Here is a 26,433-nt window from a genome sequence, read left to right as displayed (position 1 = left end):
AAAAAGGGACTGTGGACCCTAACGAAAACAGCAGTTTTGGCATCACAATCATGCCTTACTCTGATTTCCTGAGAAGAGTTCTTATCACCTCCCTTAAATGTGAGGTAGAGTTTTACTTTCCTCTTCTTGAATTTTTTTTAGTAAATCACAATCTAGCAGTAAAAGTTTTGACAGAGTATTACAGGGATGTATTTCCACTGATATTATATTTGTAAAAAGTCAATATGTACCCATATTTCACTTTTCAATTTTTAGTTTTTAATTTGTTTCATTAGTTTACCATCTAACGCTCTAAAGATTTTATGACCGCTATTTATATTTAGTGTCATGATGGAAAACTCACTGAGTTTTACCTACATGACTTAGTAAATACAATCCAGACTCCTGCCTCCCCTTGCCCTTGGTCAGAAGGTTGGGAAGCTACCAAATGATCCCTGCCTTGCAGCCCAGCATATCAACATCCTTTTCCAAAGCAGTCATTGTCACTCTCAAGGTCGTAGTCAACTGCAACAGGTTGCTCAGTCTGTTTACGACTGATAAATCCGCAATCCATGGACTTGTCCATAAACAAATCCTTTGAAGTTTCACAAATAAAAATTTACCCTTACTTTCTTTCACCAGAAACTTTGGGAACAAGCACTTTGCATTTCTCCATAAATAAGTGTAAGACCACATACATAGAAGAAAAATAGAGAACTCCTAATAGGAAAAGATCTTCCTCCTTTTTTTCCCCAAAACAAAATATATCTTTCAATTTTGTGAAGGACATGAAATTTAGTATTTTACCATTCTTTGTTTCCATGAAGAAACAACATTTGTGGGCTTCATCCATAGATTCTTTTTTGGATTCCCCTGGGGGAAGCTCAGCCACTGCTGGAATCTCACTGATAATTTTGAAGTAGAAGAGCAACAATGCGCATGAAAAGAAAAACTGATGTCACAGCCAAATTAACAGAGACTGTAAAATGCATTTGCTTATCAGCCTCCTGAGTTTTCCCTATCAGACCCTCCTTGCATTTTCCTGATGATAGAAAGGGGGCAAGAAAAAGGAGTCACTGATTGTTCTTACAAGAACTGTGTATTTCAGTCTAGTTTGGGGGGGGCGGGGGGTTGACTTGTCAGATGTCTCACAAATCAGTGTCATTGTCCCTGCTCCTTTTATTTCAACCTGGAATTCACTAAGAAGTTTTCTGGGAAACTGCCCTGAAAGAAATGTAACACAAACTGGAAGACATCACTTTTGGTATCAAGATAATAAGAGGGTGGCTTGATGCATTTCCAAGGAAACAGAGGCAGATTCTTGTCTATTTTTACTGTTAGTCTATCCATTACTTTGCCTGGAGATGTCTAGGGCTCATAAAGCATCTCCATATCTTGAAATTCACACCTGATCTTCTGAATTTTTAAGTTATACAATAAATCACTTAGCATGATGACCAGTTTTCTCCTGTGCTTCTCATTAAAATGGCACCAATAAAAGTCCAAAAAAAAAAAAAATCTGTGAAGTAAACCAAAAATGTCTTCAGGATCTCCTTATATACTGCTTAAAATGAAACAATGTCCTTCCAAAAGCCACTGTGGTACCTGTGGTATTTCTTGATATGGATGAGGGAATACAAAACAGTTAAAGAGAGCTGCTGTGCTCAGCTAGCAGAGACATGTTGGGGTGCCCTGGACTACACCCTAGGCCTTCAGTAGACTTGGTGGGGTTACTGCATCAAGAAGGTCCCTGCTGCTGTTTTGAGCATCCAGGAGAGGCCAAGAGCAGCAGCACTGATGGTGACCCTCGTGTGCCATATGCTCTGGACTTTCTCAGGACCATTTGGCAAGCCTATGTCCTCAAGTGAGCAATTAGTCATGTCTATTGTTTCCAAGTCCCTGACAAACCCACAGCACAAGAATGACTTACCTAAACCGAGTTCCTGATCCACTCACCCCAGCTGGCAGCGAGATGCCAGCTTTTTGCCAAATGCTGTAGTGTATGGAGAGGGAAGACTTACTGAACCTAAGAAAGCGCATTTGGAAAAATACAAAAGAGGAAAAATAAAGAACATATGTATTTGAGCAGTACAGTCCAAGTATATTAACAACATAAAAAACATGTAGTCAATTAATCAATCACTTTTCGGATTTTTATAGCACAAACAATAATTAAGTTCCCAATATCTACTATTTGAGGTGATTGAGAAATTATTAAGCCCACTCAGATTCACACTGAAATAAACTAGGCATCTAGATTTTCTTAACTTCATTCCAAAATCGTTCCAGCTTCTCATGTAATAATATTCATAATATTTTTAGGAAAAAAAAAAAAGGACTTGGGACAACGGTGTTGTGTTTGTTGATACATGATTATAGATTTGAAGAGCTACAGTCTGGTGAGGACCATTACAACATTTTGACTAGCCTGTCATAAATCTCAGGCGATTACATGTCATCTGATTTTCCCTATATTCAACCTAACAGCTTCCGTTTTTCTTAATTGCACGGGGTAGCTGGTATCTATATATTGTATGTGCTCATATGGAACTGTACAAGTGACTAATAAGGTTTGTCACTGTAGTGAGAGTTAGGGTTGGCTAAAAAGAAAATTCAACCTGATGACCTGGGGTAATATTTTCCACAAGAGTAATTCACCTTAAACACTGTGCAGTGTTTCTTCCTAGAAATCAACGTTATAGACGAAAAATTCAGTCTTAATTTAAATCTGAGGCCTAACTCAAAAAATTGGTAGATTCAAGCTAGTTAAATACAGTAGTAAGTTTGTTCCCAAGGGGCCTGAACACTCACAATAATAAGACTACCTTGTTCTTCCAGGCTTCTCTCAGTCTGTGGCTGTCAGGTATCATCTGGATATGTTTGATTTAGTTAGGAACAGCAAGATGGTTAGAGATAGGGTAGAAGGAAGAGCTCAGTCAGACAGAGGCTAAAATCATTTTGGCATTCATAGAAGTGGCACTTGTTCATCCTCTTTTTCTAGACTGAATTTATAGTACTCTTACCAGAAGGAGACGAGTAACCCAGCAGCCTGGTCACTGCTAAGTCAGCTATGGCCCCGCACAGCTGCTGAAACAGAAGTAAAAATGAGTCCTCAAACATTAATTTTCCATTTGTGCAAGAACTCATCTGAACTGTGCAATTGTCCAAGACTTCCAGTCTGAGCTGATCCCTAAAATGAGCCTTAGCTGGAAGAACAGCTTGTGTCAGCCTCAGAAATAATGTTGCAGGAGAAACCTGTTTTACTTCAGCCTTTCAAACATCTCTTGTCACAGCATTTAATCCATTTCTCAGACTCTTCCTCTTCAAATGTGTCCCTGTATAGGCCTCTACTTCAGCATTAGTCCTACCCCACACTCTAACCCCAAAACGAGAATACAAACTGCTGATATAAAGATGTACCTGTCATCAATAAAGCTGTGGATATTTCAAATTCTGTTTTTCCTTTAACCCATTGCTCCCTAGCCATATCCTTAAGATCTAGCTAAATAAAAGATTGCAAGGCTCTGATCTCAAGTGTCACTGTTGGCTCATAGCCTCTCAATGCTTCAGGGTAGCTTCTCCACAGATTTAAGTTATGAATAGCTGCCTGGGACAGCAGATTCATTCCAAGTCAGAGAAGGAGATAGAAATTAAAGAATATGGACAAGCAGGGATTTACTGCTTGATTTTTCTCTCTTCTCTTATTTTCTTTTATTTTTTCTTATTTTCTTCCTTTCCTTTATATCGAGCAATAGCACAAAGCTATAGCCCATGTGACTGAAATATAAACTTGACCCTAACCTAACTTGAACCCTGTCTCTTGAAACCACCATCGGACCTATATCATACTATATCAAAGAAAGAAGCTCAACATAGCAAAAAACCTTTGGCAGCCAGGAATCATCCACATTCCTCAGGCTTTGCCCACTTCCTTAACAACAATTAAGAGATATAGATATATATAGATATAGATATAGATTAGATAGAAATATATATATATAGATTATATAGAGAGATTATGGATATATAGATGATATAGATAGATATAGATATAAATATATGTAGCTATAGATGTACATATAATGACTAAGTCTATGGATAGGGTTAAGATTCAGAAAATAGAAGCTGATGAACTAAAGAACATCTTTCTAAAGATACAAGGACATCTTTCTAAAGATACAAACTGTCTAAGCCAGGAACAGATTTTTAGTTTGCATCTCCTAGAGCTATTAATTTTGAAGTTGAAGGCACTTTGCTTGAGGAAAGGCTGTTCTTAAATTAAAACTGTGGCTCTTGTTCAATTAAAGATGATGCACTCTTCTGCCACGTTGCTGAGATTTCACATCAAGATTTTATTCAGAACTAGTGCCCCATGCCATGAGAAAGAACAGCAGGTAGGCTCGAGCCATTACCCATTCTCAAGAGAGATCTCCAACAATTACCTATTTACTGAACTCTGCTGCAGCACAGAACATGTACTAGGCTTAGCACTAGACTTGTCCAACCTTCTAGTTGCCAAAATAAAGTGGACTCATACAAAGAGGCACCTGTCCTTAACTTAAAATGTAGTCTACTCCTACCAAAAAAACCAAACCAAACCAAACCAAAAAGACCAAAAACCCACCTTTTGGCTGTTTTACACAGTAACCCTAATCTTAACCCTAGTCCTGAGGTAAACTACGAAAATGCAGGCATCAAGACCTGTGCCCTAACAATGCCTAGTACTGGTTATGGCACCTAGGATTTAGGCTGATCACATTGCTCACAAAGCACTAAAGCATAAGTGTTTTCTACAAGTCATTCTGAACATATGATGAAGAAAATACTTCATGGGAGTCCACACTCACAAATTCTCTATTTTTTTTTTTTTGCGTGTGGAAAAACTGCTAACTTATTGCAGTAACCTGTATGTCTGTGTATGTATGTGTCTTTGTGTGTATGAAAACTGCTTCCCCTATTAGAGGCAGCTCCCATTTTCACCCTTTCCCACTAAAAAGGGTATAAACTAAAGAATTTTAAAATAATGTGCAGGCAAAATAACACCTCTGCTTGAAACCAATTTCCTTTCATCTCACCATTTTTCACAGTTAGCAACAAGTGCTCTACACCTCACTGCAAATAACTGATGTTACACTCTTTCCAGCCTAAAAGTACTGTAGAGTATTAGATGTAAATTTGCAAAAGTGTTTAGATACCAAACAATTTCAGTTTCAATGGGATTTTTAGGTATGCATTGACAGCATATAAACAACATAATGCAGTCCTCAGGTGAGGCTGTGCATGGAAGTGTGTGTCTCAGCTGCTAGTTGAGTACTTGACCAGCCACTTCTTCCCATACCTCCATGCACAAGGTAGCCGTGCAGGCTGGAACAGAGCTCTGTGACTTGCAGCCAAGTGTGGAGCTAACAAGCACTGCTGTCAGATCTGTGGGGAGCTCCACGCCTTCCCCACACAGCTGCTGTGGGACTGGTGCTAACAACAGCAATGCAGGCATGGGTTTGTTTCAAAAGGAAGTCTGCATGATACTTTCTGGAGCTTAAGTCTGATGTATAAAGAAGACAGCATGTGAAGATTTTTGTTTATCATGTTGAAGTTACAAGCATCATCTGCTTAAAACTAATTAGTTCCTGAAAATTTTAAATCTAATGTAGGAGACAAAGATAAAATATGATGTTCAAAGGTATATAATAAATCCAGTTTACCACATGGCTATTGCCACATAAATTGCGATAAATTTGTGTCTGTGTATAGACAAATATATTTGATGTATGGCAAAACCTTTTTTACTGCCATTAATTTCTGTTCAGTTGCTTGTTTTTTTACTTGTTAATGAACATCAAAAGATTAAATTATTTTGGAGAGGGGCTCTAATGTAAATTAAGTAAACTTTTTTGTTTGAATCCAAAACATACAAAAAAATATATGCTTCTGCATACAATTTACAACCATGTTTTGAAAATGTAGCAAGACCAACATGGTTTATACTTATATACTATGGCAGAAATCCAATATTCATCTGCTGTTTATATTGCAAGAAAATGAGATCATTAAGGTCAGAAAGAACAGCTGCTTTAATTATAACACCCTGATACATCATATCAAAGTTTTCATCATCTCACACAAACTCTAAGAACATACCCCGGGGATTCATTTCTATCATCCTGCTTTTTCTTAGGAAGGAGATTATATAAGTACACTCCAGAGCATTGGTTGCTTCGAGAAGCTGTGTAAAATAATTTTACCCCAAGCTCGATAATGCTATGGCAACTAATATTAATCTAACTTTTACAGTCTTTATTTTTTTTTTTGTGGTGGCAGCAGTAGGGGAAGATGCTTTTGCCAGCTGGGAAGCTGCCCTGCAGGCTTCATGGTGCTGCTGCCACACATCCCCCCAGACTCTGCTCATGAGTGCTTGGTATCCACACCTACAGCTGGCAATGCTGGTCTGCCTGAGGCACCCAAAGGTATCCCTTCTTTAAGGGAATGGCTGCTTTGTGTTTTAACAGATGCTATGCTTCTGGTAGCGGAGAGATTAGAGGGACCATTCAACATTGAATCAGTCATGGATCCTATTGATGTCAAGATTTCTGAAGCCATCATGAACATGCAAGAAAACAGCATGCAGGTGTCAGCAAAGGTACTGTGTGAGTTGTGCCTTCTCTGTTGTTGAATGTCACGAGTGGGGGGAAAACATCTCCACCAATTTTTTTGTCTAGACTTTAGGAAAGATTGTCCAGACCACCAGAAATTGCCTTTGCTTGTTCAACAGTTCATCCGACTGCCTTTGAATTCTTCACCTGGTTAAACAAGCTTGAATTTTTCAAAAGGAAGTGGAAGGGAAAAAGCTACCATTTATTAAACTTCAAATTAATAGCTGTAAGAGATTAAGGAAAATAGAGGGTGCTGAAAATCAGCAGTAACTCTGTAAGCGATATGCTGCGGAGTAGACTTGGTAACTTCCACTTGTGTCTCATCTGTGATTCTCCATATTAACTTCCAAACACATTTTGATCTATCTAGGTCAGACTGAAGCACAATGTGTTTGAGGTGAATACACAAAATGTTCCATTTAACCTCCTTTAATAGCCACTCTAGGGAAATACTACATTGGCCAGTCTCTGATTACCAGACCTCAGTTTGATAGAGTTTTGTCTGGATTCTGACACAAAGAAAAACAGAGCTAATGATACCAGCTTCCTCCTTTCCATTTTTAATGTGTGTGTGTATACACAGATCACCACCACCTCTGAACCCCATGTTAATAAGATCCTTCAAATTCAGTACCAGGCGCTGTTGAGCCAATAGTCAACAATTAATGGCTTTGCCTTAATATTCATCAGTGCACTGTGGCTGAAATTCTAAAGTCAACAGTTTGCCAAGTTCTGTGCATTAGGAGCTTCTATCTTCTGTTTAACTCCCAGTAACTTAGGTGCTGGCCAGACTGACATCTAAGTCAGTGATTTTCCACTGCTTGGAAGGAAGCTGCTGTAGCTGGGAAAAAAGTGGGGACAAAAGGCAGGAGCCTGAGGTTTATATTCTTCCTACCAACCCAAAATTAGATGCTTTTTATGGCCCCAGTGCTGCAGGTTGCTAAGAGTTTCCTTCAATATGCCTTTTGCTTTCAACCTACATGACATTCCTTGGATTTTAAAAGCAGTCTACATCCTGCTTGATGAGACTGTATTCTGGCACCAGTGATCAAGGCATTTAACAGCCAAATTCTCTCAAATATTTTGGGAATTAAAGGCTAGCTTCAGTGAACTCAGCCCTTACCTCAAAAAAGAAACAAAAATATATTTTCACTTAAAACTCACCCAAGGCCCAGGTGTATTTTGTTTTCCTTTTTACTTGTTTGGTTTTCACAGTTTTTTCATTAGCTGGAAAGCTGCAGCCCCTGCCAGAGTCCAATGACATTTCGGCATGAACTCCTCTCACAACTTGTTTGTAGCAGAGCAGACTGTTTCTCCTGTCCCTCAAAAATATTTTATTTGCTGTAAAGAGTAATAGCAATGCCATTTGCAATGCAAAAGTTTTTCCTGTAAGAGAAACTTTAGACAATATTTTTTTAATCTTGCAGAACAGAAAAGAAATTATATCAGCAAAATTTATTTTATTATATTTTCATAGATAACAGAACTGTCTATGCTGGAGGGACCTTTGTATATTCTCTGTAGACCATTATTCGCCTGAAATATGATTTCCTTGATCTCCTAGGGTTACATCCATCTTTTTTCATGTAACATGGAAACGCTTTACCCTTTAAAAAAAAGGCAAAAGCTTTGGGTGTAGTGCTGTCCTCTTTTGTGCCAGGTCAGATCTGTAGAGATGATATACAAACAGACTTCGAATCCATCCTCTGTTGTCTAATTTTCCCCTTTACACATACTGACCACTTAGAGCTTCAGTGGAAATGACAGATACCTCACCAGATGTAATGGGGTGCATGGAATGCAATTGCAGACCTAATGTGGGAGAAAAGACACTCTCATCAATTAATCTGAGATGCCACTCAGAAAGCTTCAAGCAGGGTGTTGAAATTATGATATTTTCTATTTTCTCATTCTTCGGACAATTGTGTACCTTATTTTTGACTGTACCTACTGAAAAATGTGGTGACTAGGAATCATAGGTATTTTTCCACAAGTCAGTCAGTGCCTTTTTAGAGTGGAAAAATGACGATGCACTAATAATGTTACGCCAGCAACACACACGTACACATAGATTATATTTTACCACTGACATGCAGCCTTTTCTAGCTAAAAATCTGGTTGATGTCTGGGAGAAGACTCTATGCTGTATTCAGTAGAATTTTTGGCCATGTTATATAATATTGCTTTTCTTGTAAAAGGAGTGGAAATTAATGAAAACAAAAAGTTTCTTCCTCCAGGAGCTCTCACTTATTTCATCCTCTTTTTAGGCAGAAGACACAGAGTTTATTTAATCCAAAATCCAGCACTCCTCTTTCAAATAATTGTAAAAAATTGTCCTATTCCAAAAGTCCAAGAAAAAGCCAGTGACTTAACAATTAATCAGTGCAGAAAGTCAAGGCTTATTGCTTGAGTTCACTCCTTGTCTTTCATTTCTTTAGGAGATACAAACCCTCTGTCTTCCTGTTTTGATGGCTGCGCATCAATATTGAGACAGAGAATTATAGAGATACCACAGGTATCTCTTCTATCTGTGTACTGCCCACCAAGGACATTCAGACTTAGATGTATTCCAGTATCTCTCACTGAATAAAATGGAGCATCTCTGTTCCTAGGCCATTAACTTTTCTTGTTTGTGTGATGATTGTAGTTTGACTCTTCTAGCACACATTTACCATGTGCTACTATTACGTTAAGATCCTCCAATTCATGCTGAGGCTGCAATCTTTCTCTGTTTTCTTGGTATTTCTCAGCAGTTTATATTCAGCACTGGCTGTCTAGGAAGTCTGACTCCAAATCTCTAGGCTTCTTGGCTGCTCACCCTGCACAACTGTCATGTCCCTAAATGACAGCCACACAAGGTTCTTATTTTGCCCCAGGAAAAGTCCCATTCCTGACAGCTGTGACATCTGGAGATGCTTGTCAAAAAGAAGCAGTGTTATAGAAAGTCAGACCCCAAGGCCCAAGGCCTTTCTGCTGGAGGAATCTATGTGCTCTGAATATGCCCAAAGTTTCCCTTCTCCAAGAGAAGACAAGAACTGAAGATCATCAAAACCAATTTCCATCATCTGACACCTGCAGCCATTGTTACAGAGTACCTTCCTCAAACCAAACCACACAGAGCGCAAAACAATCAGCCTGGGCTGCCTGAGATGCCTCCCAAGACATCAGTACCTTTTAGGAACAGGCTTTGCAATCTGGATCTGCCCAGACTAGAGTAGTGTTCCCTGAAGGTTGCCTCTGGCAGAAGTCAGGGTGCAATAGATTTACCTTGAATTTCTCTTTATAGTATCTGAGACAGGCTATACTCTTTATTGAAATCTCTTTGTTATTCTCCAGTGACAGCTTTTTTGTCTTTTAACAATGTAGTGACATACTCAGTGCTCAGAAACATGTTGATTATTTCTCAGGCAAAATTTTTACATTTTGTATATTGTTTCCCGAGGTTCAGCTCATATCCAAGACGCAGCCATAGCATGCATTTACCTTATTCTCATTCTCATTCTCCCTGAGGTAATTCAGGTAGTCATATTCAGAGAGTCATAACATATAAATGCTCATTTCAATCTTGGCCAAAACAAGCATGTTTTTTGAGAGCCTTCATAATTTTCCCATAAGGCTGTAAGTACCATCACCTTTGATTCCTGCTTCAAGTCAAAAAGTAAATGCTACATCTGCTCCATTTAAAAAAAAAACATGAATGTTTACTAGAGATAACTGCAGAGATTGCTCATTCACAAGTGGAGGAAAACTCAAAAAACAGCACAAAAGATGTTGTAACATCCATTTTTTTCCAAATTGAGAAAATTCCTAATCTGGTTGCATCAGCATAATCATGTCTCCACTGCTGCTCAAAACACACCATATGGAACTATTTTCTGCAACAGTCTGGTCCTGTACAGGTATGGTTGAGTGCTGTAAGAGTCATTTGGCTGCCATGACCAGATATTTCCACTTTCATATAGTCTGTCCCATAACTGAGTTTCCCCTTAGTAAGCCTTAAATCTGCTTTTATCTGAATTGATGGATGTGCCACTTTAACCTATAAATGTATGTTCCTTCTGAGCAATTACTTCAGCTAAATGGATGAATGAGCTCCATGACATAGCAGACTACCTATGCATTATTTATAAGGAGGATATCTTCAGAGAACTACATCCAAGGTTCTTCTTAAAATAGTCCACAAGTTTCATGTTAAGAAAACCTCTTCATTTATCTGTGTTCTTTCCAGAGCTCTGTGCAGGAAAAATATAATGGCATTTCAGGTAAAAAAATCAATGCTATTCTATCTGAAGAGTCAATGGAGCAGAATCATGTAGAGACACTCAACTGGAAACATTGAGCACTAGCACATGGCTCAATAACAGTATGACCCAAGCCTTCACAGAGAACACACTGTTATCTTCCACAAAAATTCAAAACTTCATAATCTCCTGGGAAAAGGGCTCTTTTTTCTACAGTATCTACATCCTAGTCCTGAAGTAGATATTTCCATTTAGTCAGCTCGAGAGATACAATTCTTCACTGGCTCTGTTGACTTGTTCTCATGGCTTGGTTCATACCCCTGACCATAGAGATCTGGTCCATTTGAGCTTTAACTGCAGTGCAGTGGGGAGTGGTTTTGTGTTAAGACAATCTTAAGAGGTATCTTGGATATTCCAGGATATCACAAACTACTGTAGATGCTGATGAGAGAGAAACAGAAGGAAGCTTTGCGCTCCACTATCTTAGATGTTTAGCTTAAGATGTAGACACACACATGATGACACCTAAATTTAGCTTTTTTAATTTCAAATGGAATCCATTCTCTAAATTCAGATGAAATGGACTGCATCAGTTATATATAAAATGCAATTTTTTAGAGAGTGGATTTATGCTACCAATTCACAGCACGTGTAATGAAACACCTGAATATTTTTCCAGAAATTGTTCAATATCTCTGAGTAGCATTGTAAAGAAAGTATTTCATGTTCTTCTTCTTAGGAAGCATATGTTAATATCAGTTATCAGCTTTACATTTTGTGTTCTGTCACTTAATACCAGGATGCAAATTTAAAAATGTCTCTTTTGCACTCAAAATTTAGTTGCTGAATATTGTATCCTTACTGCATTTCTGTTAGGTCATTTAACAAACAAGTTTTTTCTTTTTCTGTGATATAAATATTACTGTCTAGTTTCCACCTCTGTTATTGTCTGCCTGTATGTGAATTTGTTTGTATAAAACCACTTGCTGTAACTATTTGTATGAAGCTAAATGCCACGAAGTCTCTGTTGGGTTTTGTTCAGTGCATCATAAGAAAGATGAAATATAAATTATATAGACTTGCCGTTGCACCACATGGTCATACAAGTAGCTTAACAGTCACACACTGGGAAATTTAAGGAGAAGTGCCCTCACTTGCCTTTCTCCTGAGAATCTAGTTGTATGTTTTGGACAATTGTCACTTGCGTTGTGAGCAAATACCTGGTTGCTTAATTGAGTAAATGGGATTTCATAGATATCTAAAAAACAATTATGTTTTCAGTGCATAACTTATCTCGAGTCAGAAGAAATATAAGTAAAGTTTTGTAAGTGTAATTCATGCTCTTAACATATAGATTTCACCCTTTAAATTGTACAGTATCCTACACAATCATGTATAAATTTTGAATATTAATCTTAGTTGAATTTTCTTCACAGAGGAAAAATAAGATTCTTTCCTGATGAAAGATTTAGAGCTTTACAAGCTAAAATAATTTTTCTTTGTAGATTGAATTAATTTATTGTCCAATAGTCCTCATGACTTGGGAGGCTTGAAACTCTCAAACCAGACCAAACAGTATTCCACTCATAAATTAAAAATCCCAATGGCCATACAACAGCTGACTTGCTGGACTTTGAGCCAAAGCAGACCTGAGGATTGGACATATATTTAGTATGAATCAGCTTCTTTCAGCAAATTTTGAATCATTTGGGGCCTCTAAATTAACATCAGGAAACCTAACTGAGAGCCAATTTAATGTACCCTGAAAGAAATAGAAGTTGCACCATGGGCATGGGTCACTCTTCCACAGGGTGCAGTCCTTCAGGCACAGTCTGCTCCAATGAGGGTCTCCCCCAGGGCCACAAATCCTATCAGGAAACCTTCTCCAGCATGGGCTCCTCTCTCCATGGGTCTGCAGGCCCCTGCCAGCACCCACCTGCCCTGGTGTGGGTCTGTTCCACGGGCTGCAGGTGGATCTCTGTATCCCCATGGACCTCCATGGGCTGCATGGACACAGCTGCCTCACCATGGTCTGCACCACGGGCTGCAGGGGAATCTCAGATCCTGTGCCTGCAGCACCTCCTGCCCCTCCTTCTGCACTGACCTTGGTGTCTGCAGAGCTGTTCCTCTCACATGTTCTCACTCCACTCTTCTCTGGCCAATATTACATCTGCACAATGACTTGTCTTCCTTCTTAAATATGTTATCACAGAAGCATTGCTGTCATTCCTGATTGGCCCAGCCTTGGCCAGCAGCACATCTGTCCTGGAGCCAGCTGGCATTGGGTCTGCCAGACACGGGGGAAGCTTCTGGCAGCTTCTCACAGAAGCCACCCCTGTAGCAGCCCCACTATGAAAAGCTGGCCACACAAACCCAACATAGCCGCACAAAAAAGAGTAATTTGGTCCTACAATCAAAACACAGCATCTGCATAGTTTTCACCTCCATAAAGATCATTCAAACTGTCTGTGTATGGCATTAGGGTTTTGTATAATATATCTTATGAGAAATTCAAATTTTTTTTTTCTTTTGAATGGAGGCAAAATGTTGAAACAGACAAAATACAATGGTCACAAAACCAGAAGTTTGGTTCTAAAACTGTAAAAGTTGATATGAAGGCAAACACTAGGATTCTACTTCATGAGAGCACTTGAAAATTTTAACTCTGTGGATATTCTACCTCTTTTTGGATGTGCAGCTTGTGTGACAATGCCTCTGGAAAATATACTTGATATCCAGTAATCAAAAGTGTCCTCTGTGTCCTTTAGTACCAACCCTTCAGTACACAATACTGAAACTTTTTTCCAGATGGAAGTGTATGAAAAATTTCATAACCCTGAACTTTATTTTTTATATGCAGAAAACAAACACACTAGCAGAAAATAATTATCACTATTGGCCATTCAGTGTGCCTCACCCCTCTTCTAGGGAGAGATTGGTAGGGAATAAGAAAGTTATCCAGTTACAAGACTATTTTATCATTGACCTTTTCTCTAAGGCTACAAAGAAGATTGCAAGGTAGAAAGAGCTGTAGGTAGGGATTATAGATGACCTGTGATTCTGGGTAAATACCACATTTTAACAAAACTGAAAACAGCTATCAACTACATCCTGCCACAAAGGACATCCTTCTGTACCTTTTTCTTCCCGAAAAGACAGCAATTAAGATGCTTTCAGATGTTAATTTCTCATAATAATCACCTTCTTAAATTAAGGAGGTTTTAAGGTCCCTATATGTTTCTATACCTTCATCAAGTGATTAATAATGCTAAATTATTAACCTGAGTTTTAATGCAGGCCAAGCACTCAATTCACTAGTATAAAAATGTCAATCAAATCTTGTTTCGAGTATACGGAAGAAAGAATAAAGAGGCTACAAAATACCAGCTTCTCTTTTTTTGTGATTTTCATATAACCAAGAATGTCTTTTTCAGGTTTTCCAAGGATGTGGCCAACCTAAACCAGCACCTGCCCTGAGATCTTCCCGTTCTGTCCCTGAAAATTTCAATACCCGATTTAGACCATATAACCCAGAGGAGCGACCTACAACTGCAGCTGGCACAAGTTTGGATAGGCTGGTAAGGCAAAATACATTCCATTTTCAAATTAGTACAAAAGGCTTGGTTATATACCAGAAGGTGGTAATCTCCAGATTTAATAATTTTATAATCACTCTTTATAGTTTCTTTGCCAGCTGTTCCAGCATTCAGTAAAGCTTTTTACTCCATTGGAAGTGGTATAGAATTTCATTGTAGGAGAGCAGTATGACTCAGTTTTTATGTATTAGAATTGTTAGAAGAGAATAAACTCTTTCCTAAAGGCCAAAAACCACATAGGCCTTTGCAGGTACTTTGTAGTATAAATTACCTTTCAAAAGTGGTCTACAACAATTTTTTTTTTTTTAATTAAAAAAAGGTTATGTATTAAGGCCATTTTTATCACCTAGTTCTTAAACGTACACCCTTGCAAAGGCACATCAATTTGTGTCACTTCTTTACTTAATTATAAAATTATCACTGCTTTATTTCCATCCATCTCAATATTTGACTTTAATCAGCTAAAACTTCAGTAATCATTAATCTTGCTTTACTTATTCAATCATTTTGAAAAAAAATGCCATAAGATTATTTTCTTTTCTACCAATCATTGGATTCACATTTCAGACTTCAATGGTCCTGCTATTTATACATCTATAGATTTATAGAGGGCTAATTACTACAGCTGTTAGTACTATCCCAGCAATTGTCTGTAGGTAAAACTGATGAGCAAAACTGAGGAGCTTCTGATTTTAAGAATCACATGCCCACAGCTTATTGCTGCACACTTGCAGAGCACTGGTCTGTCTTGTCAAAGAGAGTACCCAAGTATACCAATGCAGATGAGGACCTGAGTATCTTCTTTGCACCATCATTCATCAAATTCCTGTAGTGGTCACAGCAGTTTTTCACAGTGCCAAGTCTTTCCAATCACTTCTATCTATGTTGTACTCTATCTACTCTATTCTGTCAATTTTTATGGGAACTCAATAAGAAAATAACATGGCATTTCCAGTCAAGACATGGGATCACCCTGCAGCAAAAAGCAGTATTTGTTAGTTCTCTGCTTTTCTGGAACCAGTGTAGCCTGGTTATCCTAAAAGGAGAAGCAGAGGAGATGCTTACCTCCACTGTACACTCAGGTCTTTCTACCCCAGCACATTCATAGTGCAGTGTAACATCTCAGGCTAAAAATCTGACTAGCAATACTCAATCTATGTTTGATGGGATCTTAATTTTACCCTTTCACTTTAGATTCAGAGAACCAGTCCTTCTGCATTGTTCAGAGTAGAGGCCTGAATCTTAATCTAGAATTGGCCAAGGTGAAGTGAAAGGTCACCAAAGTCTTTAGGTTTCAATCATGCTTTGTCAAATCTAAGGTTGCAAGCAGCTGAAATGGGACAAAGTGCATAAAAAGGAGGGGGCTGATAGCACAGCTCAGCTTGGATTATTCTGATGATATAAGAACAGTTGAAGTGTTTTTGTAATGAAAAAGGGAGGTTTAAGATATATTACATATTGACATAATAAGAATACTTTTAAACACATTAATGTACTTTTAAAAATACTAAATTGCGAAATACTGAGCAGCATCCTGAATAAAGCAGAGATGTGTCCTATGCTGGCAGCCTTTAAAGGCTGTAACTAATGAAAGTTGCCAATGCAGATAATTCTTTATAACTTCTGATAACCTACAGACTTTGAAAGAGGAACTTCTCTCCATATGATGTAACTAGCTTTATTCATGAATTATTTCAGGAAAAAAACAAGGAGTTTAGTATTGCTGCTGTTAATTTAAAAAATGTTCAAATCAAAATCTTATATCCTGTTCTTGCTGATGGTCTTTAAAATAATAACTATTTATGGTCTGTTAATGATGGGTGTTGGTACCAAATCCATCTTCAAATGGCAGTGATGAATGTGTTGTCTCCTTCTGGGCTGGGACCAACCATCTCTCAGTTCAGAGATGGCTGCTGATCTCAGTGGAGCTAGGAAAGGTAGTTTATGTGGATTAGAGCAGACGGCCTTATTTCAGAGCTGTAATCCCTTAGCAGCTCTTGGGAAAGGTCACTGCCTGCATCTCACACCATCTTGGGTAATTTTATCCAGAAGGATATAAATGCTACACTCCTGCCTCACAGAAACACCATTTAACCTGTCTGTGTTAGAACCGCAGCTTTTCATGTGCTGAATCATTCCCTGAATGACGTATCTCTCTTCATTAACTACAGCCAGAGCTTGGAGGACCAGCTTCATTTAGATACTCCTAACCCTTGCATTGCTAACAAGATGTAAGGAGAACCCCACGCACGGCAGTTTTCTTGTCTACACAAGGATCATTTTCTATTGCAAACTTAATACAAATACACTGCAATATTAGTATTTTGTTGGTATTTTCAAACACTTAAAGACTGTTTTGATTATTATAGATATAAGAAACAAGTCTTTTCTTGTGATTCAGAGAACAGTTCAGTATTATATTAATGCTTTTAGAAGTCCATTCTGGAGTTTGTATTCATAAAACACTGTCAGACCACTTGACTTTAAACTGTCACCACGAAGTCCAAACATATAGTTACAAAAAACTCAAAAGAAATGACAAATCATTCTGCTTTTATCTGTCTTTGACAGCAGAAGAAACCAAGTTTAAAAAATATTTCATCTGCATCTCAATGTTATACAAACATGCAGCAAATCTGAACCGAATTCTGTTTTAGTCCTGCTCATATCCCCACTTACAAGCTTAATTCAGTTGAGCGTATTTTATCAGATATGTCACACAAAGCAGCCCTCATAAGAAGCCTACGCTGGAATCACCAGGTACTTAACCCATCTGAGGAAGTGCTCCTTTATCCTTGCCTGAACTTATGTGATTAATCCAGCCATTCAATTTCAAAAGGAGAGAAGGTGATTTCTCTATATTATTGTCATAGCTGTAACAAGTAAGGCTTAACAAAGAAAAAATAGACCAAAATAAATTATATTTGATTTATATGGAAAAATGTGGAAAAAAATTAAATATCCCCCCAAACCTGTGGTATATGTTGTTTTAAAGCAAATGATGTATTTAGGAAGTTATGTAGAGCTTGAGAGACTTATCTAAGCATGGATGAAAAGCACTATCTGAGACATTCTAGGGTATCTGAAATATAGGACCAGCAGAGGACTAAAGGAGACCAGTACACTTCTGGAGCAGTAGAGGGGAGCTGGCTTGAATACACCACAGAAGCTCAATCAATTCAAGATACATATGCTCAGAAAATTCAATCACATCTTCACAGCACTGGGCCTAAAAGTCAGGCTCTTTCTGAAGTCAATGGAGAGAGACACACATCTTTGGAGAGTGATTCACCCCATCTGTCACAGACACCTCTCAAAGACTGGGAAATAAAAGACTCAGTTTGAATATCCACATGTAGATAGACAAGACTGAAATGCCTTGGAGTATTTAAGTCATCTAACTGAGCTGGAAGATAGAACAGTAATTTGAGATGCATATGCTCCCCTGGACTGGCAGCTGAAGTCTGGATAATATTCACTATGAAGCATCCAAGTGGGAGAACAGAACTGAGCCCCAGCTGTTCTCTGCAGGTTGCACTATGTGAAATTCAGCTACATAAATATAGTCACCTAATGCTCTTTGAGATGCCTGTGGTCTTCAAGATGTCCAAAGGTGAAAGAGAGGTTACAGGAGACCTGGCTGGAAGTAAGATAGAATATCTCAGATCTGCTAAATTCACTTACCTTGCCTACATTTAGGTAACTGTATTCCACCTTATACTGACTGTAACAGAAGCAAAAATGAGGACTTTTCTGATTCAGTATAGAAATCCGTAGTGCAGATACCTAGAACCAGCTATCTTGATTTGAGTCCGGATGACTGTAGTTTTTACTGTTAACAGAGAGAAATAAAGGCCTTCATTCAGTTGTCTAAGCATGTGGCAACTGAATTGAGATCAAATATTTCTAAAGCACAATTCATCTCATCCTAAGGTATACATTTGAACAGCTCAGAGAAATCTTTCCATGTCCCTCTACTGCGAAAGTGACCATCTTAGTTCAGGCATCTAGCAAGTACACCCAAAGATCAGTAAATTCAAAAACTGTCAGAAGTTAAATAATTTTAACCACTGAGCTCACCCCGCTTCTGTAGAGCATGATCTAAATTTTCTCATTTAAAATCAACTGCTTATAAAGACTCATTATCTTCTCTGTGGTTGCCTGTTTGGTATAACCTGTGGTTTATTTTGTTTTGTTTTGTTCTGTTTTTCTGTTCCCTGAATCTGTTTCCCTCTTGCTTCCCAGAGGACTATCTGGAGGACAATGCAACATGGTGTAAGCTTTGGTATTTTTATTCTTCACATCATTTCCATTTGTCTTAAACAAGTGTTTTGTCCAGCATTGTACAAAGTTTCATCTTCGCCATCTTTACTTTGTGTGTGTGTCTTGTAGGCTAAAATACTAGCAGTTCTTTCTGTAATTTTGCATTCTGACTAATTTTATTTTGCCCAGAGCTGCTGCTGCCTTCCAGTATTTTTCTCTCACCTCGAGGATGATGCCTCACCCCCAGAAAGGGGCTATGTACTCCTCCAGTGAAATAAAAACTGGTGTAAGCATCCCCATGGTCTCAAACCCCACAAGGGCATGTCCAGCAATGCAGACGCTGCCGTAGCATTCAGCTCTGAGTCCTCTGCCCAGAGCAATGGAAATGAGCTCCCAGGCCTTCCTGGGCTCTCTCCCTAAAACTGCCTCTGTCTTGCTGTCCAATCTCCTTATGCTTTACAGCTTCATAAGTTTTTGTGGCTGTTAGAGGTCCCTGGTTCCAAACAGAAAACCCTCCTCAGCAAAGTTCATTCAGCACAGCCCAAGGGGAAGGCAGGAATACTGCACAGATTTGCATTTAGCATGGACTTAATAGTCCAGCTTCTTAGCAGGACTAATTAGTCTACAGAGAGCACCATGCTAATACAGCCGTGCTGCCTCCTGCATTTGAGCTGCCCCAAGTACCTCTGTGTCCACCACATCAGTGTACAGCAGTGCTGTCTTAATGCTGCTGGAATTTCTCCCGAGAACATACTGCAGCCTGACCTGGCTGGACGTGTATAAAATAATTCCACATTTTCTTTCAGGACGACATGGAAGTTTTCTTGATTTTTCACCAGGGAGCTGATGCACTATTAAACGTATAATACATAATGCACATGCATACTATGGAGACAGGCAACTCAGAAATTGGCCGTGGCATTCATGGGTGATTTGCATTCAAGTACAGCACAGTGGCTGCATAAATTAGTGGATGAGCATGCACCCAGTCTGAGAAAGAACACCTCTCATGCTCTTTACCCTGGGGAGGGGAATATACTTTCCTACAAAGCGTGACACCTGGGGAGGTGTCACGCTTTGTAGGAAAACGTTATTTTAGAGTCCCTTCTGATTTCCTTAAAGTAAAAGTAGATAAAGTCTCAATTTTCGTGAGGAAAATACCCTGAACTACCCTTTTTAGGAATAAATTGGGATGTACTTTTAAGTCTTTTTTTAATTTTTTTATTCCACTGTGCTGTTTTTTGTTACAGTGAAAAAATGCAATAGTAACCTAACAAATCTCTTGTGAACAATTTCTTCCCAGTGTTCCAAAACTACATGGAATAGAAAATGTGACTTCAAAAAATATAATCTGCTTTGCATTTTAACTATAAAAGACTAAAAGTAGCAGGACAGTATTCAGACATGGGTCTGAATTGCCCAGGGAATCCTCCAAGGCACTCTTGAAAGTGAAGTTTTCATATCAGTTCTGTTAGAATCCATTTAGTCTGGAATCTAGAACTGTTAAATATATGCCGTGATAGCACAATTTTCCTGGGATAGGATGTTTATCTTCAACATTTTTTTCCTCAAGAGACCCTAAAATAAAATCCAGAAAGTTGAAATCTTAGAGGGTTTAAAGTTCTGAGATTAATTTTCAAAATATCTTCTTCATACTGAAGCCATAGGATAAGATACAAACAATGAGCCTGTAAAATACATCATAAATCTGGAGTTTTGGGTCACTCTCTTAAAGGCTGAAGATGACAGGCTTGCACAAGTGTTTTAGAAGCCCACTGGCTTCCCACAGGCTACTCCCCCACAACCCTTAGATGCTGTGCTGTTTGATTGGATGACCCTGGGTGATGTTAATCAGCAGATGATTCCTGTAAAACATAAAATGTACAGCTTCTCCAGTTTTTCGTTTTGCATGTTTAGACAGAGTCTTGTTTCTTATTAGCTGTTTGGACACAATATGCACAATGAATAAATATACTTTACAACATTAGTTGGGGGTCATTTGGTGTTAGATTAAGGGTTTGACTGGTTCTCCAAAAAGGTTTGCTTAGTATCAAGTTTTGTTTAGTCTCAGTTTCTGTCTCACAAGAATATCTAAGTTTAAGTCTTTACAATCTTATTTTCCCTCATGGTTAATACCAGTTCCAAGTGGCAAAGGTGGATGAATGATGGTGGCGGTCAGAACCCTCCTGGGAGACCTGACAGAGTCCTGTTTTTAAAAATGGTGATATTATTCCATCCCCCAGTTGAATGGTTGTACATGCTGCTGTATCTGATGCATTGCATTCCTAACGTGCGTGAGGTGGTTACTAAGACAGAGCTTTGTTACAGTGGTTGCCTCAGTCTTCATGTGGAATGGGTCTGCCTGCTGTTCAGACCCTGACCAGCATGGGCAAGGAAAGATCATCTCCCAACAGTAACCGGAACCACAGACCTCTACCTTAATTAGTTGTCAAAGAAAACACACAAATCTTGATTGCCATGCAGTTTCTGCCTTGCCTGAAGAGTAATGTCTCATGGAACATGATGCTTGCTTGATCATCTTTTAAAATGAACTTCTCAGTACTAGTTGGACTTCCTTTACCTGGTGGGTGTGGAGACCTACTGAGAGTCATAATCTCATTTCCAGGAAAGTCTTAGGGGTGTGAATGGTATTATGGATCACTGTTAGAGACGTGGGGAATACAAAACCTGTAGATAGAATCCAGTCCTGATCACCAGACTTTCTGCAAAGAGTAAGATGAAGAAATGGCACAGTCATGGGTCTTCATTTGGTGTACATTGAAAAATTATGTGATTGCTGAACTTGGCTCTGGGGTAAAGAAAAGCAAGATATCTAGGCTAAAGTTTGCACATCTGTGCCCTATCAAACCAGATAAACATGAAGCGGGATTTATTTGTCCTAGCTTTTCATGTTTCTAGTGTTGCGATCAAAGTCTGAGCTATCAGTTCATTCCTTTACTAGTTGATGGAGATAGCAGCTCCAGACCTTGCTTAAGACACTCATTTAGGGAAGACAAGAATCTGAATCACCCCCTTCTCCCCACAGAGGATGAATAGAATCTGGATGATTAACTCAGAGATCCAGTTTGTAGATGACTAAATGTAACCATAATTCTTGGCCTTGGAGCTAGGCTCTATGAATCATACGTGCACAAAGGAGATTTTGGTCTATAAAAGATATTGATAGATAGTACTTGTCATACTTCTAATCATACTCATTGTCATGGTATCATCAGGTACCTAGAAGGATAGCTAGACTCAAACAAAAGTTGTTAATTTGAAGGCTGCACAACTTCTATTCAATGGCAATTTCACCATGTAAATCTGGATTGAAATCTACTTCCTTCCATTTGATGTTTCAGCTTCTTCTTAATAAAGACTAGGGTTTTTTTCCTATATACAGAAAGTTTATATTACCAGCCTCTGGAAGATTAATCTAGGCAGGAAATACATTCCCGCTACACTTTCAGCTGGAAGATAGATCACATTTCATTGCACGTGTCTGTGCATGAATCTGTGCAGAAGGAAAAGTCAATTCTTAATGTTCTTTTTCATGATAAAGACAGACAGTGACTATATATACATCTTGTGCATTTAGTGTTTTGATATCATATTAGAAAAAAAATATGGTTTAAAAATTAGTGGCAGGGCTTGTGTCCCCATTTGCAGTGCAGAAACCATGCTCATTTAGATGCTTCCAAATAATATGACAGTAACAGCGACGACTGCCTGCCTGCCTGCTTGGGAGGTGTTACACTGTGATGAATTCTTGCATTGTTAAGATTGGTGCAGCCAACAAGTTCTAAGTTCCCATAAAAAATGGATTTGTGATATATCATCTGTTCATCTACCGCTAGAGAATTAGAGGGTCCTTTTTTGTGGAAGTGACTACAGAATATAAAATGTCTTTCCACAATGAAGTTAGTTGTGCACAAGTGCGGATGCCAAGAGAAAAATTAAGACTTTGGTAATTTCTAAATTAGTTGCAAATAGTGAATCTCACTCTCCAAAGAAAAACATGTTTTATGCTTTACTGGCAATTAGTTTTCTCCAGCCTTTGCAGATTGTTTTATTTTATTAGACTGCAGCACATGGATATATTGTGAACTCGTAACAGGAGCGTGCAGTGCTGGACTCCACTTAGAAAAAAGAGTAGGTTACAGCAGACTGAAACTCATTTCCCAAACTAAACATCTCATATGTTTTTCTTTGATTGTAATAGACAGAAAATGGCGCTTTATGGACTTTAATGTGTATTACTAGTGGCTAAAGAGGAGGTAAAATACAAGCAATAGAAAGGTTTATCTGCCTTACAAATGGTGACCCTTTTGTGAACCTTCTTTAGTCAAAACCGAGTATTTTATGTTAGGAAAGATTTCCTGAATTTTTTTCCTGCTCTTATGTCCAGTCCTTCAGTCATATCAATGTATCAATCGAAGTTGTTTGGATAGCAATACAGGATGCTTCTATAATGCAGAGCAGCATATAAACAGTAAATCTTGCATGGCTAGTTACAGATGTTCTTTGATGGGAAAGCCAAGATGATTAATAATACTGGGGAAGGGAAAAGGCATGAATTCATCACATCGAATTGTATCCATCATTAACAGAGGACAAGCCTAAGATTGTTCATCTGTGAGCAAACCCAACAGCATTTGCTGGATCCTAGGTGTGGGTGTAGATCCTAGCAACCTCACAGGTCCACATTAGGGCAAAATGAGTAGCTCACATATTACCAGTTCAGACGCTTAGTCAACATGGAAAATAGGAGAACAGCTGCAAGACACTTCAACAGATCCTATTCTGGACACTGGTGAGTACTGAGGTGCATGGTAATAGAGAACTCCGCCTACAGGATTAGGATTGAGTAGTATGGACTCCTTGCTCAGCTGGTTAGGAAAACAGGCATTTTCAGAGGGTAATTCCCAGTCTAATGCAGATATCTGCCAGAGATTGCATTAATAGCTCTGTGGAAGTGCCAATGTTTCTTTGTCAACTATGAAGAACTTTAGGCTTGACAAGGAATTTCGGTTACAGAGGGCTAGAGTTGAGTTAATCTAACTCTTCCTGAGCAGTCAATACCTGACTTCTCCACAAACAGACCTAGCGAAGTGAAAGGGACTGAGAATTAGAATTAGGGACTCAGATGTACTCAACTGGGAGCTGAGTAGAAGCTCACAATTTCACCATGTTCCAGTGGCTTTGTGGTCTGGTGGCAGCAATCATAAATTACCATCATGTACATGTCTTTGTTGGTTTTCTTGGGTCTTGCTGCTTCTGCACTGAATGTATGTCATGTAAATGTTATTTCTGGCACAAAAGAAATGGAATTCACTGTGTCTGGTTCAATGTCTAATATAGGCGCTCTGTGGAACTGGGTTTGTTAATCTTTCATAGTAGCAGTGGAGGGCTAGTCAAGGGGGTCAGTAACAGACAGACATCATTTGCTGAAACACAGGTGTCATGATAAGGAACATTCCCTGAACTATCTAGGCATCTGCAAAGAGCTAAGTGATGTGATAAAGGCCATACAGTTCTTGCACCTTCTGGATGCTCTAGAGGACTCCAACATGGCATTAAATTCATTTGTACCTATAATGAATGAGGGATCTGGGACCTACTCATAAGATCTTAAATTAGACCAAAATGAGACAGCTGGCAACTTGACTAACTCTCTAGATGCCACTGACTAAGAGGTCACAGGCTTTCCAGAGAAACCTCGCTTGAGGTTCTCAGGTATGGTGCAGGACCTATTTGACACCTGTTCTGGCATGTGGAAGAGAGGGAAGGTTTCCAAAGGCACTGGATATCTGTCTGCAGACAACTGAACTTCGCTCCAGGTCTCCACTGTCTATGGCGGGTTCTTAGACACCCGGCTGACATGTCAACACCCACACTGAGAGCTTTTAAACTCAGGCAAGACTAATGCACTGCCAGATCCTGATGGACAGCTGACATTACTATTCATTGGTATGGGAACAAACCACGCTGATGATACACAGCCAGCTCTTAACAGTCCCTAGGATAATTGCCTTTGCTTCAAAGTGCTGAGAATTTTCTTTTTCTGTTATGTATTTGGACAGCATAAATACCATATCGGAACCCAAATAAAAACAGACCAGAATGAAAGTTGTTTTTCTCCTGAAACACTGAAGGCCATAAAAATATCCAGTACATAATAATAAATGTGTTACCTAAGTAACTGCTAGAGCAAGTAAAGATAAAAGCTAATTGTTTAAAGTGCGCTGTGTTTTTTAATATAACATACCTACAGTGCTCCTATATTAAAGTGGGATAGATATGGAGAAATAACAGGAATTTGAGTAATGTATTTCTTCTGCGGAAAAAAGCATCAGTCATTTAGGGGAAAAAAATCACTGCATAATAAATGAATCTGTGAGAAACTTCCTCTTCTGTGATCTTGCAATGAATGTTAATGGGCTTAAAATATCAGGGAACATTTATAGTATTAGAAATAATTTGTAAATAAAAATCATTTCAACTCTTATTCCCTCATTCAGAGGAAATCCAGTTGATCAAATGGAGATATCTAACCCTAGAGGCAGGCAGATAATGTATCCTTTGGTGTCAGTTAAGAGAAATAGGCACTTTCAGGGCACAGTTGATCTGAGCTACTTTAAAAATCTTTGTTGGATTAAGTAGCACTTGCACTCTTCAGTTCCTGCTTCTCACCATTGTCTGCAGAAGAAGATTTTGAAGCTCAGACAGGAACGCTGACATCATGTGAGGTGAATTTCATTCACAGATTCTTCTTTATGGAGTCCATGGTCTGGATAGACTATGAAATTACTATCATACACCTTGATAGTATTTCTACTTGGTTTGGTTTGTCAACCCTGTGTTCAGCATTGAACACATATTAAAACTATGTTCCTGTCTTGAGAACCTTAATGAGCTCTATCTTCCAGACCTTTTCTTCTGAAGTAGAAGATGCAGGATTCCCAGTCATTGCTCATTGTCTTTATATGTTCTTCTAACCATTCATTTGCACTATGGGAATGGAGCAATGCAGAAAAACAAATCAGCTGTTCCTGTAAAGCATGATATTCATAATACTCAAGTTAACAAAATCTGAATTATAACCTGTTTGCCTCACAAGAGAAAGAGGAGAAAGCTGACATAGTCTTTCCCTTGTCACTTATGCTCAGGCAATTCAGATTACACCTCCAAGTACAGAACAGTAGAGATGGAATACTGTCCAGGATGCAAGACTCCCAGAGACTGGGAATGTCCTCCTCTTTGTCAGATACAGAGCACTTTTGCCTGTAGTGATGGGACTGGAAAACCATGACTGTTTTTATCTGCAACCCACATTTCCCAGATTATAATGCTTACATAGTTGGGAAAGAAAAGAGGACAGCTTCTGTCTCAATCCCATCCAAATTCTTATTCAGTCCAACTTAAATTCTCCTGGATAAAGGCCTTCATTGTTAGATGGAAAATGGATAACTCAGCTCTTTTCTGCCTGCAGAGAGAGGCCTAGATTCATCATACTTTTGTCAAGTCACCCCTTGCTTGATAAAAATCAATGTGGCAAAACTGGGTCCCTTAAAAATCTCTTTTATCATGAAATCAGCCAGATATAGACATATAGGGGAAAGATGGATTGGAGAAAAAGTACTGCCTGTAAAATGTGCGGCTCACTTGGGAATGTGACTAGCTGAAAATTGACTTGGTAATGGT

At 38.7% G+C, this 26,433-nt stretch overlaps 1 protein-coding gene across 1 annotated transcript in view; it reads left to right on the top strand.

Moving 5' to 3' along the window:
• Window positions 1-26,433, top strand: part of GPC6 (glypican 6) — a 751,944-nt gene that overhangs the window by 673,359 nt on the left and 52,152 nt on the right. The window contains exons 5-7 of the mRNA XM_042034994.1: window positions 6,486-6,616; window positions 14,305-14,448; window positions 18,712-18,741. Of these exons, the coding sequence (XP_041890928.1) occupies window positions 6,486-6,616; window positions 14,305-14,448; window positions 18,712-18,741 (305 nt within the window). The remainder of the gene's footprint in view (window positions 1-6,485; window positions 6,617-14,304; window positions 14,449-18,711; window positions 18,742-26,433) is intronic.

The sequence above is a fragment of the Corvus kubaryi genome, unplaced genomic scaffold (genome assembly GCF_017639235.1).
Source record: "Corvus kubaryi isolate FWS band 111438036 unplaced genomic scaffold, C.kubaryi_AGA036_p1.0 133, whole genome shotgun sequence".
In the NCBI taxonomy this organism is placed as follows: Eukaryota; Metazoa; Chordata; class Aves; order Passeriformes; family Corvidae; genus Corvus; species Corvus kubaryi.
The sequence above is the reverse complement of the archived record's forward strand: the minus strand, read 5'-3'. Positions and strand labels throughout refer to the sequence as shown.